Here is a 17,669-nt window from a genome sequence, read left to right on the forward strand (position 1 = left end):
TTTATGAAGAAAGAAGCGAAGTTTGAGTGGAATGACCAGTGTGAGGAAGCGTTCCAAGCCTTAAAGACGCGATTGACAACCGCGCCGGTGTTAACTTTGCCAGATGAGAGCGGTACTTATGATGTGTATAGTGATGCCTCTAAGAATGGTTTAGGGTGTGTGTTGATGCAGAACAGGAAAGTGATTGCGTATGCATCGAGGCAGTTGAAGCCATATGAATCCAATTACCCTACCCATGATTTAGAGTTAGCCGCCATAGTGTTTGCATTGAAGATATGGAGACATTATCTGTATGGTGTGAAATGTAGGATATTCACGGATCATAAGAGCTTGAAGTACAATTTCACACAGAAGGACTTAAATATGCGCCAACGAAGGTGGTTGGAGTTAATCAAGGACTATGATCTGGATATTCAATACCATGAGGGAAAAGCCAATGTAGTTGTAGATGCCTTGAGTAGGAAATCAAGTCATGGTGTGAATGCGTTAGTAGTTGCTAACGAGCTGTGTTAGGACATGCGGCGATTGAATTTGGAAATAGTGAGTGGAGAATGCCTTGAAAGTATGATGAATGCCTTAACCATCCAGTCGTCAGTATTTGATGAAATTAGGGAGAATCAGGCTGGTGATGTTAAGTTAGAGCGGATCAAGGAAAAGATTTCGCAAGGAAAGGAGGTTGATTTTAAGATCCACGAAGATGGAAGTTTGAGGTATAAAGGACGATGGTGCGTACCTCAAAAGTGTGGTGAACTAAAGGAGAAGTTGATGAGAGAAGGTCACAATACACCATATTCTGTTCACCCGGGAGGTGACAAGCTGTATAATGATCTGAAGAAGATCTATTGGTGGCCAAGGATGAAAAACGAAGTGGCTGAATTCGTGGCAAGATGTTTGACTTGTCAGAAGGTTAAGATTGAGCATAGGAGACCTCGGGGAAAATTCCAACCTTTAGAGATTCCAAGTTGGAAGTGGGACTGTATTTCAATGGACTTTGTCACTTGTTTACCCAAGTCAAAAGGTGGAAATGACACCATTTGGGTAGTGGTCGATAGGTTGACTAAGTCGGCAGTGTTCATACCAATGAGAGAAACCAGGAAAATGGAACAACTTGCCAAAGCCTACATCAAGCATGTAGTGAGATTACATGGAGTTCCTAAGGAAATCGTATCAGATAGAGATTCTAGGTTCCTTTCGAATTTCTGGAAGAGTGTGCAGAAGAACTTTGGTACGACATTGAAAATGAGTACAGCGTTCCACCCAGCCACAGATGGACAAACCGAAAGAACTATTCAAACCTTAGAGGATATGCTAAGAGCTTGTGTGATCGATTTCCAAGGTGGATGGGAAGATAGCCTAGATCTAATTGAGTTCTCATACAACAATAGCTATCATGCCAGTATTGGAATGGCACCACTCGAAGCCTTGTATGAACGAAAATGCAGAAGTCCACTATGTTGTAGTGACATTAGTGAAACCGTTGTATTAGGTCCCCAATTGATAGAGGACACTATGAATCAGGTTAGGACTATTCAATCCAAAATCCAAGCCGCGCAAGATCGCCAAAAGAGCTACGCAGATTTAAAGAGTAGGGATGAAGAGTTCCAAATAGGTGACAAAGTGTTGCTAAAGGTTTCACCAATGAAAGGTGTGATGAGATTTGGGAAGAAGGGAAAGCTTAGCCCAAAGTATATAGGCCCATATGAGATCCTAGAACGGATAGGGAAGGTAGCATATAGACTAGCCTTGCCCATGGACTTGCATAGAGTGCATAATGTGTTTCATATATCCCAGTTGAGGAAGTATGTCCCGGATAAGTCTCATGTACTACAACCAGAGACCATAGAGTTAGACCAAAGTTTGACCTTTGAGGAAAGACCTGTCAAGATACTTGATAGCAAAGTGCGTAGCACTCGAACTAAGGATGTTAAGATCGTTAAAGTGTTGTGGTCTAACCAAGAGTCTGAGGAAGCTACTTGGGAAGCGGAGGAGGAAATGAGAAAGAAATATCCCGAGCTTTTTCCCGAGGTTAGTTGAGTTACGGGTCGTAACTCGTTTTCTTTAAGGGGGGTAGAGTGCGGTAGAATTTCGCGTTTTTTTACCTTATTTACCCCAATTTATCCTCTAGGATATGCTTGAATCGTTGTTTCCAGTGAAGTTTCATTGTTTATTGTCATGTTGAATTACTTAAAGAGTACATCAACTAAAACGTTTTGCAAAGAAAACGCACTAAAGTCTCAAAATAGTCTCAAGTTTATTTTTAAAGTTGTGATTTCCGTGCCCAAGTTTCGGGACGAAACTTCTTTTAAGGAGGGTAAACTGTAATACCTCGTATTTTTCTATAATTATAAATATATTTTATTATATTTATAAAGCATTTCGTGTATTTTTATAAATTAATTTCATTTGATGAGAATTAAATGCGCTTTTTATTTTTAATTAATTTAAATATTAATTATTTGGATTATCGTATTTTTATTAAATAAATTCAATAAATTTATTTAATCGAGAATTGTTGGGTCGTATTTCAAAAACCAATTTAATAAACTTAAAGCCCGATCGTTTTGTTTTAATCAAACCCAACAAAGCTTGCAAGGAGTAAACTTAAATGAGCCCGGTAATGAGCTCAACTCATAATTCCCCTAACCTAGCCCACAAGGGAGAGAAAACCTATAAATAGGTCCTCTCATTAAACCCTCACAAAACTTCCAGCACTCCCTCTCTCTCCTCTCTTTCTCTCTCCTTGCGGCGCCCCACACTCCCCCTCGTCCGACTTCTTTCTTGCAGCCCAAGGCACGAGTTTGTGCCGTGTGTGTGTGCCCAGCCCCGTGCGCCCAAGCCTCGCTGCTGCTGTGTGTCGCGTGTGTCGCGTCCCTTCCCGCAGCCCCGCAGCGCTGAGCCTCGTGCTCGCTTATGCTCGTGTGTCGAGTGCCCCGCACCAGCGCCCCTCTCTCTCGCCCTCGTCGCACGCTGCCGCGCTGCCTGCGTGCTGCGGTGCGTGTGTTGTTGTTATTGTTGCGTTGCTTGTTCGACGCACACACGCACAACACAATTAATTGTTGTGTGGGTGTGTGTTGTTAATTGGGATAATCAGATTTTGTTTTCAAAAATATTAAATTTCAGTTTTAAATTGATTTAATTATTGTGATTAGTTTAATTATTTGAATTGTTTAGATTAATTAAAACGGTTGTGAACACCGTATTGGGTTATTATTATGTTTTAATTAAAGAGATTGGTTTTGATGATTGAGTTTATAATTTTCAGATTTAATAAGTTTATAAAGTGTTGATTTTTGAAGTCAAAACATGTTTTCGGATTAAACCACTGTTAGGGTTTCGATTTCAAATTGATTGAGCGATTGATTCACATAATTTGATGACAATTTAAATTATGGGAATCAACTTAAATTTTCAGATTGTTTATAAGCTTTAAAAAGTTGGTTTTTAAGGGTTTTAAAGCTAAAAAGTCAATGTTTTTATGTTAGAACTTGAGTTGACTATTTGAGACTATTAAATTACCAATTAATGAATGATTTCTAATTAAACTAAGAGCTTTAGAATCTTAAATAGTTGCTGGAAATTTAGTAAACATGGATAATAATAGTTATCTTATTTTGTTTATAGGAGTTGATTTCTAGTGAGTCGTGATTCGCACAGTGGCCCCCGTACTTAGGTATTCCAGGTACGTACAAGACTAGGGTGACCACCCATCCCTTGAGGACTTTGTGAAGTGAATTGAATGCGAATCATGTGAACTTATATGTCGTTGTGAATTCATGTTGATGATTGGGAATGAATATATTATTATGGATTCATGTTTAATGTTAAGAACGAGCATGTTGTTATTGTTATTGAATCTATGTGAATGAGCATGTTATGAATTGAATTATGCTTTATAGATTTTATTGAACTATCATGTATGGACTTTTATAATCGTTGAATTATGTCAAGCATGTTGTTCAAGTTGGTTTGCATGTATGAGTAGTGCGCATGCAAGTTGTTATTATTATTATTATGCTATAGTACGGGATGTCTAGCATAATCATTGAGCCAGTTGAATATTGCCAGTGAGCAATATATATTCTACCAAGGGGTAGAATATGTTGAATAGTCTATGTGAATTGAATTAAGGACAATTCGTGTTAAGGGCACACCCCGCTTGTTAATAGGCAATGTCGGGTTATCTCAAACAGTGTTTTTGAGAAGGAACAATGGGAGTAATTTCACTTGAGTCTATGTTTGATCACAAGTCCTAAAAGAAGTAAAATATTGGAGAGTCATCGTTGAATTGTTGAATTGTTTAATTATTTAATTGTTTGTATGTTGTGTCTTGAGTCGCCTTGAACATAATATATTAATTAACGTAAATCGTAACCAAAGGAGCTTCAAAACTCTTGGAACGTATATACCTTGAGTATGAAAAATGGGGGGAGACTTGCCGGAAAACTTGTACTCCTCGAATGATACAATTCAAGACGTTGTTTCATTCTTTCTTTTTAGGCCGTTGTGCATTGTAATTCCGTCGGTAGGATCCGACTGTCGGTAGGAGTCCGACTTATTATTATTTGGTGTATGGTGGGCTCCCATCACCCTTTCTTTCCTTTTGAGGATACTTTATTTTAGCCGTTCGAAGCTATCTTTTTATTAAACTGTGAGTCAAGAGTCGTGTCATGTGTCGAGTCTTGTCTCCATGTTTAATTGTTTATTATATGGCTTTTGCATGTGGATTATTTAAATTGTCGAGTGAAGCATGTTAGGATAGAATGTTATTCTAGCTCGTTGGTACTCAGCTTTTGCTGACTTCGTGCTTAATGTCTTTTGGTCATGGCCTTCGCCTTAATGACCCTATAATGATCCATCAATTGCATTTGAGTTGTTGGGGAGTAGATTTCAATAAAGCAGGTTCGTAGAGATAACTTGCGGGAGAAGTTATCATGGGATTCGAGTTGAGAGTTTATTCTTCCGTAATTTATAAACTTTATTTTTTTATTTAAACTCATGACTACTATTTTCAGTTAATGGATTTCAAATGGTTTAATATTTTGAACTTGGGCCTCATCGGTTCCAATTTGTTTTAATGACCATTAACTATTTATTTATGACGTTTTGAAAGTTAGTTAGTTCCGCTGCGTAATTCTGGTAAATAGCCTTAGGCGTTATCACGGTGGCGGTAATATCTTGGTAATTCCTGTGTTTTAAGTCGGAAAGTGTTTTAAAAAGCAAGGAATTATTAGGGTGTTACAATAGTTGTTACACTTTCCTTTTTCGTCAGTCTCAGATTAGTTGTTACACTTATAAATTAGGAATGACCCCACAATTATTATATTGTCTCTCTCTTCCCACTGATTATTTTTTTGTCCTCACACCCTCTCTCATTCAATTTAAAAAATACCCCACTAACTCCTATCACATCTAATTTTTCAATAATATAAATTGATAACCAAACAACCACGTATCACCTAAAACTTTGTGCAAAGGTAATTGTAACGTCTAAATTGGGACAGAGGGAGTATATAGAAATAGGTCTACAATCGGTCCAAACCGGGCCGTTCCAGTTTTGGACCGATTTTTCTGGTCCGGTTCGGGTTTGGTCCAAGCATAATCGGCCCGATTTTTGGGTCTTGAATTATCAAACTTTCGGTCTTCGGTCCGATCCGGGTCGATCCGGTCTTGTCCGGGTTTGGACCGATGAACACCCCTAATTTAAACTTACATTTCTCTAGTTTAGGCTTAGAAGAACAATTACCTTTCTTCATATTCATTTTTCTTTATACTTGAGCTTTCAACATTTCTCTATTCCTCTTTGTTAGTTTCTCTGTATCACAAAATATCAAGATTTTAAATAATGACGGCAAAAACGTAGGTATTATCGAATATAATATAAATAACATAATTACAAGATAAAGTAACATGGATTTATTCAAATATAACATACAAAAATTATGAAATCAAAATTATGAAATCAATTAGCTTATAAATTAGCGGAAATTACAAACTGGATTATTAGAGTGAAAAAATTAACAAAATTAAGAAATATAATTAGCTTATAATTAACGATAATTACGAAGGTGAAGTAATTTACTTTGTTGCGATTGTGTTGTTAATATCGTTTAGCAACTCTGGATTGATGGTGGTTTCCATTTTCTTTTTTCGAACTCACTAATCCTTTTTTGTTAATCATCAAGGATGCAAGTGTCTCATTGTCTACAATTTCTTAAGCACTGCAATTGTTCAACTAAAAAGAAAAAAAAAGGGTTTATAAGTGAAAAAAATCAAAATTATGAACAAATATTAAGAAGAATTAGTGTTATTCACCTTGTACTTTTGAATACCTTATTTTCTTGATGTTTTTCAGGCTAATTTTCTTCCATTTTACTTTAGAAATATTCAACAATTGTGAGAATAAATGTAAATGGAGAGGAGAGTTTTAAGAAATGTAAATGGAAAGGTAAGAGAAAGCTTACAAATCTTCAAAAATGGCGGTTTGTTACAGTTGTGGAGTGAGAAAGTGGAGAGAGAAAGCGGAAAGGACAGAGAAAGCTTCGAAATGGAAATGAAGCATCGCTGTCATTTTTCTTTATTTTAATGCTATTTATACTTATAATTTTGGCAGTTATGCTATATTATTTTTTTCATTCCATATGTTATTGTAATTTTGAGTGTTACTTCTGCCGTGTCGCATGTTAATTTATGTTACCCATCATCTTTATGTCGCGTGCGTTTTGTTATGTATAAGTTGCGTTTTGCCCCGGAGTACCATTTGGACGGTACTCCATTCAGTAATTGCTTTTTTAACACAGTTCAGGATCGGAAAAAATAGTGACCCGAAACTAACGATTTACCGAAATGAACCATGGTCGGTTTATCGAACTCGATTTTGCACACCCTATTTTAGAGTTGTCAAAACAGGTTATCAGGTCGGGTCCGGGTCAGGTCATCTCGGGTTATGATCAGGTCGGGTCGTGTCGGGTCACTTTATCACTCGGGTGCAGGTGGCCATGGTGTTCGTTGTGGTTGGTTTTCGGTCGGGTCATGTCCGGGTGTTTTTTCCATTTCGGTTACAAGTCGGGTTCGGGTCGAGTCATACTCGGGTCGGGTTCAATTTCGGGTTTGAGTCTTATATTTTTGGGTTTGAATAGGGTTTTCAGCAGTTAATCTTGGGATTGGGTTCAAATTCGCATTGGATAATTTCCGAGTCGGTTAAAATTCAGGTCGGGTACACTCTCGGACACGGGTTAAGATGTTAATTACGGACTTGGTCATCTCAAAATATTCAAGCGTAAAATATTTACTCCACAGGTCGAGTCACTAATAGGTTATGTGGTAAAAATCGGGTTAGTATTGTCGACTTTGGTATCGAATCGGGTTCGGATCATTGTTCGGTTATCAGTCATCTTTCAATCGGACGTCGGGTTTGAGCCATACAACATCGGGCTAAAGTTTGTTATCGATTTTATCGGGTCGGGTATATGTCGAATTTGGAATTACCTAATTTACTAAAATTTCAGATCATCATCGATTAAGGGTTTGGTCGATTCAAATCGGGTTTCCACGTCGGGTCAATTTTTGATGCCCTATTTATACGGGTTGTACAAGGTTGTCAAGTAAACAAAAGGATTTTCTCTCTCCTCAAATTCGGCATCCTCCTCTTAAAAACCTAACATCAAAAGCAGCATCTTGTAGATCTCTGGCCGGCGGTGCCTTTCCCGACCACCTCTCCTTCTCTGTTGCTGCTATCATTGGTAATTATCCTTTTTCTATTGATTTATTTGTATATTTATTATTCTAAAACGTAATTTTCGAAATTGTTGAATACGGAGTATATTTGTTGATGTGTTTTTAATTTGTTTTTTTTTTTAATTTTTTTTTTTAAATTCAATTTGGTTGTATAGTTTGCAGCCAATTGGAAATTTCTGTATTTGATGTAGGAGTAGCTTTTTATAGTTTAGTTTAGCTATTTGGGTTTGGGCTTTGAGATTTCTCTGTGAGGTTGAAGATTTGTCTTTTATCGCTCGGCTAGTCATTCTCCTTTGTAGTCTATTCAATTTCATTTCTATGTGTTGGAGTCATTGTATTTCTTGACACTGGGGCTGGGATAGGCTGAGGCTAGAGTGTCGTTTCTATGTTTTTATATTTTCTTGGGTTTATTTTGGCGTTGTTTCATAATTTTATGATTCGATTCGCTGTTCATCTCTCCATAGGCTAAGGGACGGCTATGTTTTTGGTTGATTTAATTATTATTCCTCAATTTTGTTTATTATCATATTTGTATGGACAAGGAGTTGAGTATAAAATACTCTGTATGTTGTTATCCAATGCAGTCAAGTAGTTGCTGCTTCTGGGCTAATGGGTTGGACATACTCGAGAGATGCTCCGGATACTCTACTGGAGGTATTCTCAGTGAGGATGTATAGTGATGAAATTGATGATATTAGTGCAGCCGAATTTGATGGTGAAGTGCGGGTTACTGACATAGCTACAGATATAAATTTGTATAACCCAAAAGAAGGGGAAAAGCCAGTTCTTCCAGATGGTACATTGCGTTTGACAGGGCCTTTTCGTTGCATAGTTGCCCCATATGCATGCGTGCATCTCAATCTTGTGGAGAAGAGTCGGAACCTTGAAGTTTGTAATGGTGAATTTGAATTGAGTCCTTATGTTAACGTGGTTCCGTATGACGAGCGTTTGAGCACTCTAGTTTCAGGGAAGCATGGCTTTGCTATAATCAACTTCATGTTGTACTCTTGTGCTGTTCAGGCTATTGTCGAGGTTTCACTTGTTACCACTGATCATGTTCATGGGAATGATCTGATTTCCTGTCCTGCATCCCTTTACGGTTATATTCATGCTAGTAACGACTTGCGCAGTTATAATTGTGCTTATGATTTGAAGTTTTTCCAAAGTGTTCTGTTTAATGTTTCAAAGGAGAATCCCAAAGAGCCAAATACTTCTGATGGCTCGAAAATAGTCCCACTGTCAAGAAGTATAGTGGCTGTACCGATCAAGTCCCAACTTATTATCAAGGCACAGTTGTTTGATGCAGGAACTGAGGCTAATATTGCAGATGATACTGCATCTTTTATGGCAGCAACCTCTGGGTCAGAGTCTAGAATTATTGGTGGCATCATGGTTAAGGTAGACTGGCTTATTGATCCTTTTGGTACTCCGGGGACAATTCGACCATGTACTGGAGGGAAATCCACATCAAGAAGAAAGAGGCTGAGTGAAGCCATGTCAAAGTAAGGAATTGAATAATACAGAGTAAAGCCTATAGTTAATATGTATTGCTCTAAGAACTAACTAGTTTATGCCCGTGCATTAGCGCACGGGATATTTATTATTGTATCAGCTAATCCTAATATAATCTTATGGTTATAACATATATAATATCTTATTTATAAAACAAAATTATTGATATACAAAGGGCATGATATGATTTGCAAAAGATTAAGAAATAACATTATTTACATGGGCTATTAAGAGCAACTTTTCTGTTATTTTTATTACTTAAGCAATTTAAATATTTATTGATTAGAGGAAAGTTTAGATTATTTCAGTGAACATCAAACTTCTCAGAAGTTGGTTTTGAAAAGGGATACACCGTTGTTAATTGTAAAGTTCATGAAATCAGTTTGTTTGTCCATGACAATTGGTAATAATAAAGTTCAGTTTAATTGTACATCCTAATATTACAGGACAATGATTTTTTTTTTTTTAATTCTGAAAACAGAAGAAAAGACTCAGCGAGTATACGAAGGAACTAAAAGTCGAAATTTAAAACTACACGATAATTTATCAACCAATTTTTGTGATTGTATAATCTAAATTTCAATTTTAATAATTCATCAAATGTAAACTCTGATTTTTCCCATGGTTTAAGAGAATCTAAGGGTAAAAAAAATCAAGTAAAAAGTAATCAAACATGATATGCATATGTATGGGGAAAATGTGTGCACGACGTATGTACTTGGTGTACCTTAAATGCGTCAGCTAGTCAAATTTAGGTATACGGTTCCATTTTGTTTAATTCACTTTTTTTCAAATAAATTTTAAAATTTTGATTTTTTTTCTCTAGAAAAAACATGTAGCATTGTAGATTAATTTCGTACATACTTATTCTTTTTATTTTTATACTCTTTCAGATATTTGTTTAGGTTTATTTTGGAAATTATATTATTTATTCCTTATTCTTGATGTTTTTAGGCTTATTTTGGAAACTTTGACTTTAATTAAGTTAGATTGAAACCATTTAAGATACTTTATCCTTATTCCCTTGCTTGATTGGTGCATGATTGAATGATTGCCTTTTTAATGGGTTTGACGTAGTATATTATGTGGCATATCTGAGACGGGAGTATTGGGGATTTGCTCACCTCTCATAGCCCACCACTTTGCTTTAATTATACTAGTATTTTATGCACGCGATGCATGCGAAATTATATAAAAACTTAAAATTTTATTGCAACAATTAAATATAAATATTAGATAAAAATAAATATTCACAAAGTTCGTATTTTAAAAAATTAATACTATACGATTATACATCTAAATAGTGAAACCGAGTAATCATGCCTTTACATGACAAAGAATCTAAATCTTAGTACCAAAATATAAATTCCTAAATTCGATCAATCAAACTCAAGTCCTTGGGATATTTGTACCAGTTGGTATTTAGATTAGTACCCTAGTCCATTGGATGCTTAATTACTGTGAAATAATCATGTAAATCAAGGGCCTTCACATCAACAGGGGTATTAAAAACCCAGCCATGCTTATGCTTCATTAACTTATCCAGCCATGCACTACAACTCTGAAATACCTTACTCAAAGAGTTGCTCATCCCAACTGCAGATCCTGACTCCCCGTTCTTCTTCCCCATGCCTTTCAATTTCTTGTTCTGTTCCGTAGGTGGGATCCTGGAACAAATTAAACCCCCAAATATTACAAATTTGAAATCAAAAGGTTCAAGAAATGAAAGAAATTGAGTGACTGTGTACTATTAATGGGAAACTTGCAACATACTTAGTACTCTGTATGCAGATTTGAGAAGCTTCCAATTAAGAATTTCTGAATTCCCCAAAAACAAAACGCAATATTGCAGAAACAACAGAGTGGAACAACCAGCATGAAAACAAACAGCAAAAGGTAAGTAGAAATTCGACACTTCTAAAATCAGGCTTTCCTCTAGTAAAATGACCCAATACAAAAATCAATTACGCCAATCAATCAATTGCCAAATTTCCTGCTATTTGATAGCACAACTATTCAAAAAGCTTCAAACAGTTGGAACATGATATAGAGCTGTTGTATTAATGTGTACCTCCATTAATGTAAGTTAGAAGATTGAAGGATTAGATAGTAGACATAAGCATGCACAATGAGTCAAATTAAGCAGCTCAAGACAGTAGTCATAAGCATGCACAATGAGTCAAATTAAACTATCCCTTTGTTGTCATTGACAAGATGGGGATAGGTTTCAAGTCTTCCGTGGAATTGGAGTCAGCATCAAGAGCAATATTCTTCACTCCCTCTTCAATTCTTCCCTTGTCATCAACCTCTGCCACTGTATCGTCACAGGCTTCGCTATCTTCTGCGTGGACTTGACCAATAGGCACCGAAGGCTCAAGAAGCCGAGGACCTTAACATCTAGCACATAAAAACTGGTATGAGCCTCTAGCGCATAAAAAACGGTACAACCAATTCCCTTCCAATAAAACTGTCATAAAATGACTTCACAAATTACTCACATTAAAAAAGAGGGCGCGCGTTTCTCTCTCTAGTTTTTCTCTCCTGCTTAGCAGTGACGCCATGGCAAGGAAAGCTAGAGCTCGGATGAAGGCAACAAATTCGAACCTCGATAAGAATGGAAGTGACACACAAGCTACTGGATCATCTGCGAGAATCTTGGAGGACCTTGAACAGGAAAGGGAGGTGTTGGCGCCACTAATTGTTAATACCCAGAATGTTGGAGATGGCGGTTTTGGGGATATTTTATCTCCGGCGGCGTCGCTTTTGGCTCTGCAACACCAGTCATCAGCACGAAGGGATTTCTCTGAGTGGCTATCACACATTCACTCGAACTCGAGGCCGATTGCGTGGGTGGATGACATTGAAGGTAACCCTGTTTCTCCGATTAAATTTGGGGATATAAGGAGTAACTTGAACACTGATTTTGACATTGCTGCACATAATACTGTTAATACTGAAGCAACTCCACATAATACTGAGAACATTTTGAATCAATCCATACCTTTCCATAATCTGGAAACAGGGGATTGTGTGACTATTGATTTAGAGGACATTCAGGAGGAAATTGATTATTGGAACTCTGCTGTAATGTGCTATGTGGTGGGTGCTAATCCCCCTATTCATGTCATGGAAGGGTTCATTCGAAGAATTTGGAGGAATATGGGGGTGGACAAGGTGGTATTGGGGGCAAAGGGGGTATACTTGGTGAGATTTGCTACAATGGAGAAGAGAGATGCTGTGCTAAAACTGACTCGACCCTTTTTTGATAGTAAACCAGTTGTACTGAAGCCTTGGACTCAGGACATGGATTTCACAAAGGAGGATTTGAGATCTATCCCAATCTGGGTGAAACTGCACAGGTTGGGATTCATGTATTGGGGGGAGAGAAGTTTGAGCAAGATAGTAGGGAAGCTTGGGGTACTGAAAAGGGTAGATAATGCAACTGCAAAGAGAGATAAATTGCAGTTTGCTAGGGTGAAGGTGGAGGTGCTTGTAGATCAAGAATTTCCTGAGGTGCTCAAGTTTGTAAATGAGAAGGGGGTGATGGTGGAGATTGATGTGGAGTATGAGTGGAAACCACTGGTATGTACTGTCTGTAAGACTATGGGGCATGATGCCAGAAAATGCAGGAAGGGTGGTAGTAGAAAGATGTGGGTTCCTAGACAACAGGCTGCACCTGTTGTTGCACCAATTACCAGAACTGTTTTGGTGCCTGAGAATGGTGGGTTCCAAACTGTTTTGCAATCTAGTAGGAGGAGAGAGCAAAGACCTCCAATTATTCCCATTGTGAACCATTTCCAGGTGCTAGACACTGATGATGCCACAGTGGATGATGCCACAGTGGAGGATGATGGGGGTGAGGATCAACTTGGGGGTGATGATGTAGGAGGTGAGGAGATGTTGCAGAACATTGTTTCTGGGAGGGGGGACTCTCCTGGTCACGATGGATAGGATTGTTAGTTGGAATGTGAGGGGGATCAACACCCAGAGGAAGCAAAATGAGGTGAAGGCTTTTATTCACTCTCATGGAGCTGGGTTAGTTGGTCTCCTTGAGACAAAGGTGCCTCATACAAAAATGGGGGCCTTATATGTTAATATGTTCAATGGTTGGTGTTTCACTACCAACAGTAGCAGTTGTAAGGGAGGGAGAATTGTGTTAGCATGGAATCCAAATGCTTTCACTCTTAGTGTTCTGAAAGTTACCAGTCAATTGATTCACTGTTTGGTTTGTCCAAAAAGTGGGAGTGTGGATTTTTGCTGTACTTTTGTCTATGCTTTTAATCAGAGCAAGGAAAGAGAGGATCTATGGAGGGATCTGTGTGGCTTGGGTATTGGTGTGCACAAGCCTTGGATAGTTCTGGGTGATTTTAATTGTGTTCTAAATATAGATGAAAGGGTGGGAGCTCCTGTGAGGCATCAATCAATGGTTGCCTTTAGGAATTGTGTAGATATATGTGGCCTAGAAGATGTTAAAGCTGCTGGACACTTCTACACTTGGAGTAATAAACAAGCAGGGGAGGCTAGGGTGTTTTCTAAAATTGATAGGGTTCTGGCTAATGACTTGTGGTTTCAGAATTATCCTAATGCTGAAGCTGGTTTTTTGTCTGAAGGAGAATATGATCATTGTCCTATTGTGCTTGTTGTGTACCCCTGTGATAACATTGCAAAGAAGCCTTTTAGGTACTTTGCCATGTGGAAGTATGCTGAAGGCTATACTGATCTGGTCAAGGTGAATTGGTCAAAGGGTGTGGTTGGTACTCTGATGTATCAGGTGGTTCAGAAGCTAAAAAGAATGAAAGGGGTTTTTAAAGAGCTGAATAGAACAGGTTTCAATGATATCCATGCTGCTGACATAAAAGCTAAGCAAGATTTGGATTTGTGTCAGAAGAATCTTCACCTAGCACCTGGTGATAGTGAGCTTGCTGATAGAGAAGTTGAAGCTGCTAAGAGGTATAAATTGATGCATGCTGCTTATATTTCTTTCCTGAAACAGAAAGCAAAAGAAGCCTGGGCAAAGGATGGAGATGAGAACAGCTCTCTCTTCCATAAAAGCATTAGAGCTCGAATTATTCATAACACAGTGCATGCTATCCATGATATGCATGGTAAGTGGGTGTGTGATCCAACATCTGTGTCTGCCGCTTTTCTGGAGTATTACCAGAATCTCTTGGGCACTAAAGCTTCTAGTAGAAGTCATGTTATGATTGATATTGTGCATGCTGGTCCAACACTTGAACAGCTGCAGAAAAACCAATTATTAGGCCCTGTCACTAATGAGGAAGTCAAGTATGCTATGTTCTCTATTAATGGTGACAAAGCCCCTGGCCCAGATGGGTTTGGGAGCCATTTTTTCAGAGAAAACTGGAACATAGTTGGGGAGGATGTAACAAAGGCTGTTCTGGACTTTTTCCACACTGGAAAACTCCTAAAAGAGATTAATTCCACTACTATCACTCTGATTCCCAAGACAAAATGTCCAAAAAATGTTACTGAATTCAGGCCCATATCCTGTTGCAATGTAATTTATAAATGCATCACAAAAATCCTCTGTGAGAGAATGAAATGTGTACTACCTATGTTGATAGCTGAGAATCAAGGGGCCTTTGTGCATGGTAGATTTATCATGCATAACATAATGATGTGTCAAGAAATTGTCAGACAATATGGAAGGAAGAATGCATTACCTGGTTGCTTGATCAAATTAGATATGCAGAAAGCTTATGACACAATTGAGTGGGATTTCTTGGAAGAGATGCTGCTTGCTTTGGGATTTCTAGCTCAGTTTGTTAATTGGATCATGGTTTGTGTTACAACTCCCAAATTCTCAATCATGCTAAATGGTTCAGCTCAAGGATATTTTGCTTCCAGCAGGGGGTTAAGACAAGGGGATCCCTTGTCTCCTTTATTGTTTGTAGTATGTATGGAATATCTGTCTAGAACTCTATACAAGGTGGGTGAGGATAACTGCTTTAAATTTCATCCAAGGTGTAGGTCTACAAAGCTGACTCACCTCTGCTTTGCAGATGATCTCATCTTATGCTGCAAAGGTGAGTTTCACTCTATTCAGCTGCTTCTCCAAGGTTTCAAACTTTTTTCTGACACTTCTGGTCTGAAGGCTAACATTCAAAAGTCAGCTGTGTATTGTGCTGGTATGAAACCAGAGGTAGTTCAGCAGGTAGTGGACTTTTCTGGGTTTGCCTTGGGTTCTTTTCCCTTTAGGTATTTAGGGGTTCCTATTTACTTTAAAAGAATCACTAATGCTGATTGTGAAGGATTAGTTGATAAAATGATGGCAAGAATCAAGACTTGGAGTTCTAGGAACTTGTCTTTTGCAGGAAGGATAACTCTTATCAATTCAGTCCTCTTAAGCATCCACTCTTACTGGGCTCAAGTGTTTATCCTTCCCAAACATGTGCTTAAAAATGTTGAAGCTATCTGTAGAGCCTTTTTATGGCAAGGCACTTACTTCTGTTCTAAACCAGGTTATGTTGCCTGGGATAGAGTTTGCAGACCTAAAAAGGAAGGGGGATTAGGAATAAGGCAAGTTCAGGCATGGAATATTGCAGCTTTAGGGAAATATGTTTGGGCTATAGCTAGAAAACAGGACACAATGTGGGTTAGATGGGTCAATGCAATCTACATTAAGACTGCAGGTTGGTGGAATTATCAGCCAAAAGCTGATAGTGGTTGGTACTGGAGAAAGATTTGTAGTGTGAAGGAGAAACTAAAGAGTTTGTTTAGTGAGGCTGAGTTGGATCAAATGCCTAAATACTCTATCCAGAAGGTATACCAGAAGTTGGTTCAACAGCATGAGAAGGTCCCTTGGGGATCTGCAGTGTGGAATAGAGCCTCTATTCCCAAGATTAGAGTGATTTGCTGGCTGATGGTCCAAGGGAGACTGCAAACAAGAGAAAGGCTACATAAGATTGGGGTCTGTAACACTACTACATGCTTGCTTTGTGAGGCAAAAGATGAAACTCACCCACACCTTTTCTTTGACTGTGAATACAGTAGAAGATGTCTACAGGGGGTTGAGGAATGGCTAGATATTCCTACTAGCAAAGTACATTATATGGGCCTGCTGAGGTGGGTTAAATGGAAGAGCCAGTGCAGCAAATTTCAAAAGACAGCAATACACACTGCTGTCAATGCTACTGTGTATAATCTATGGAGAGCAAGAAATGATGCTCTCTGGAATCAGAAGGTTCCTACTCCTTCAACTACTATCAGATGCATTCAGAGGAGTGTGATTGACAGATTAGCTCAAATCCATATCCTAGTAGGATTATAATTCCTTTTCCATAACTCTATAAATAGGTGCCTAGGGTCACATATTTATATATACAATATAATATTGAAGTATTCAAAGGTAAGATTTTTAAGTAAAAATCAGCCAAACACTTGCAACCTAAATAGCCAAAAATTCTAAGTACCTTAAGGGCGATTCTAGTTGGTCAAGCTTAAGGCGGATCCGGACGTGCTGTGGACTATCTACGGAGGGACGACACTTGGAGTCCTAAAGACTTGTTCTTGTTCGGTTCGGGCGCAGCTAGGGAGGGCACGCTACAAAGTGTATGCATCTGAATTATGCTAAATGATTATGTGTAATAAATATGTTTCCTGGCATTAAGGTTTTCCGCATGATTTATGTTTTGTCATATGTATCGTAACCAAAGAATCAGATTGCATATCCAAATAAAAGGGGGAAATTAATCAATCAGAAACTTTTGAAAGGATCACGCAATTGGACCATTATCATATCCCCTTTTACTTGAATTAATCAATTAGAAAATTGAAATCAAATTGAAAATTAAATAAAGAATGGAAGGGTAAATTGCGATTGGAATTGTAAAATACTCACAATTATTGATTTGGAAACTTCTACTTTCTAGATCTGTGCAGAGCTGCCACGAAGACATAGACAATCAAACTGTTGAAATTTACAACAGAAATAACCCCAAATTAATAGCAAAAAACAAAATTTAAGAAATTTACCTTGGTTCTATAATTTCTGGCGGTTTCATTAGGGTCCATATTCAACGAAGCTGTTAGAGAAGCTATAGTATAGGTAGCTTGCATAAGCTCTCCATACTACGCCCAATTTGGAAGCCTCGTTGGAAATATTGGGGTATTGATTTGCTGGTACAGAGTTTTTAAGCATGCAAATGCAATATAAAGTTAATGTCATGTCATAACTTGAAGTCTAAAACATATAACCAAAGAGAACACCAACAACAAAATATGATTTTCAAACCTGGTTTTCTGAGATGGCCTTCAATAGAGCGCCCCTCTTCTTCTATAATCATGTCAAATTAGCCTGAAAAAATTCACAAATTTCAAGCCAGAATCCGAAATTCAATTAAATCAACAACTCAATTAAATCTGAAATTCTAAAATCAACAACTTCAATCATTCCAATTACA

At 37.9% G+C, this 17,669-nt stretch overlaps 1 protein-coding gene across 1 annotated transcript; it reads left to right on the top strand.

Moving 5' to 3' along the window:
- Positions 1–7,580: 7,580 nt before the first annotated feature.
- Positions 7,581–9,420, top strand: LOC110793765 (uncharacterized). Its single transcript, XM_021998663.2, has 2 exons — positions 7,581–7,739; positions 8,319–9,420. Exon 2 carries the CDS (start codon positions 8,344–8,346, stop codon positions 9,238–9,240), a length of 897 nt encoding a protein of 298 aa, XP_021854355.1. The 5' UTR covers positions 7,581–7,739; positions 8,319–8,343; the 3' UTR covers positions 9,241–9,420.
- The last annotated feature ends 8,249 nt before the right edge of the window (positions 9,421–17,669 follow it).

Source organism: Spinacia oleracea, chromosome 6 (genome assembly GCF_020520425.1).
Source record: "Spinacia oleracea cultivar Varoflay chromosome 6, BTI_SOV_V1, whole genome shotgun sequence".
Lineage (NCBI taxonomy): Eukaryota > Viridiplantae > Streptophyta > Magnoliopsida > Caryophyllales > Amaranthaceae > Spinacia > Spinacia oleracea.

What these genes read in the sequence shown, in the direction of transcription:
- LOC110793765 (XM_021998663.2), top strand. Translation starts at nt 8,344, where the DNA reads ATGGGTTGGACATACTCGAGAGATGCTCCGGATACTCTACTGGAGGTA.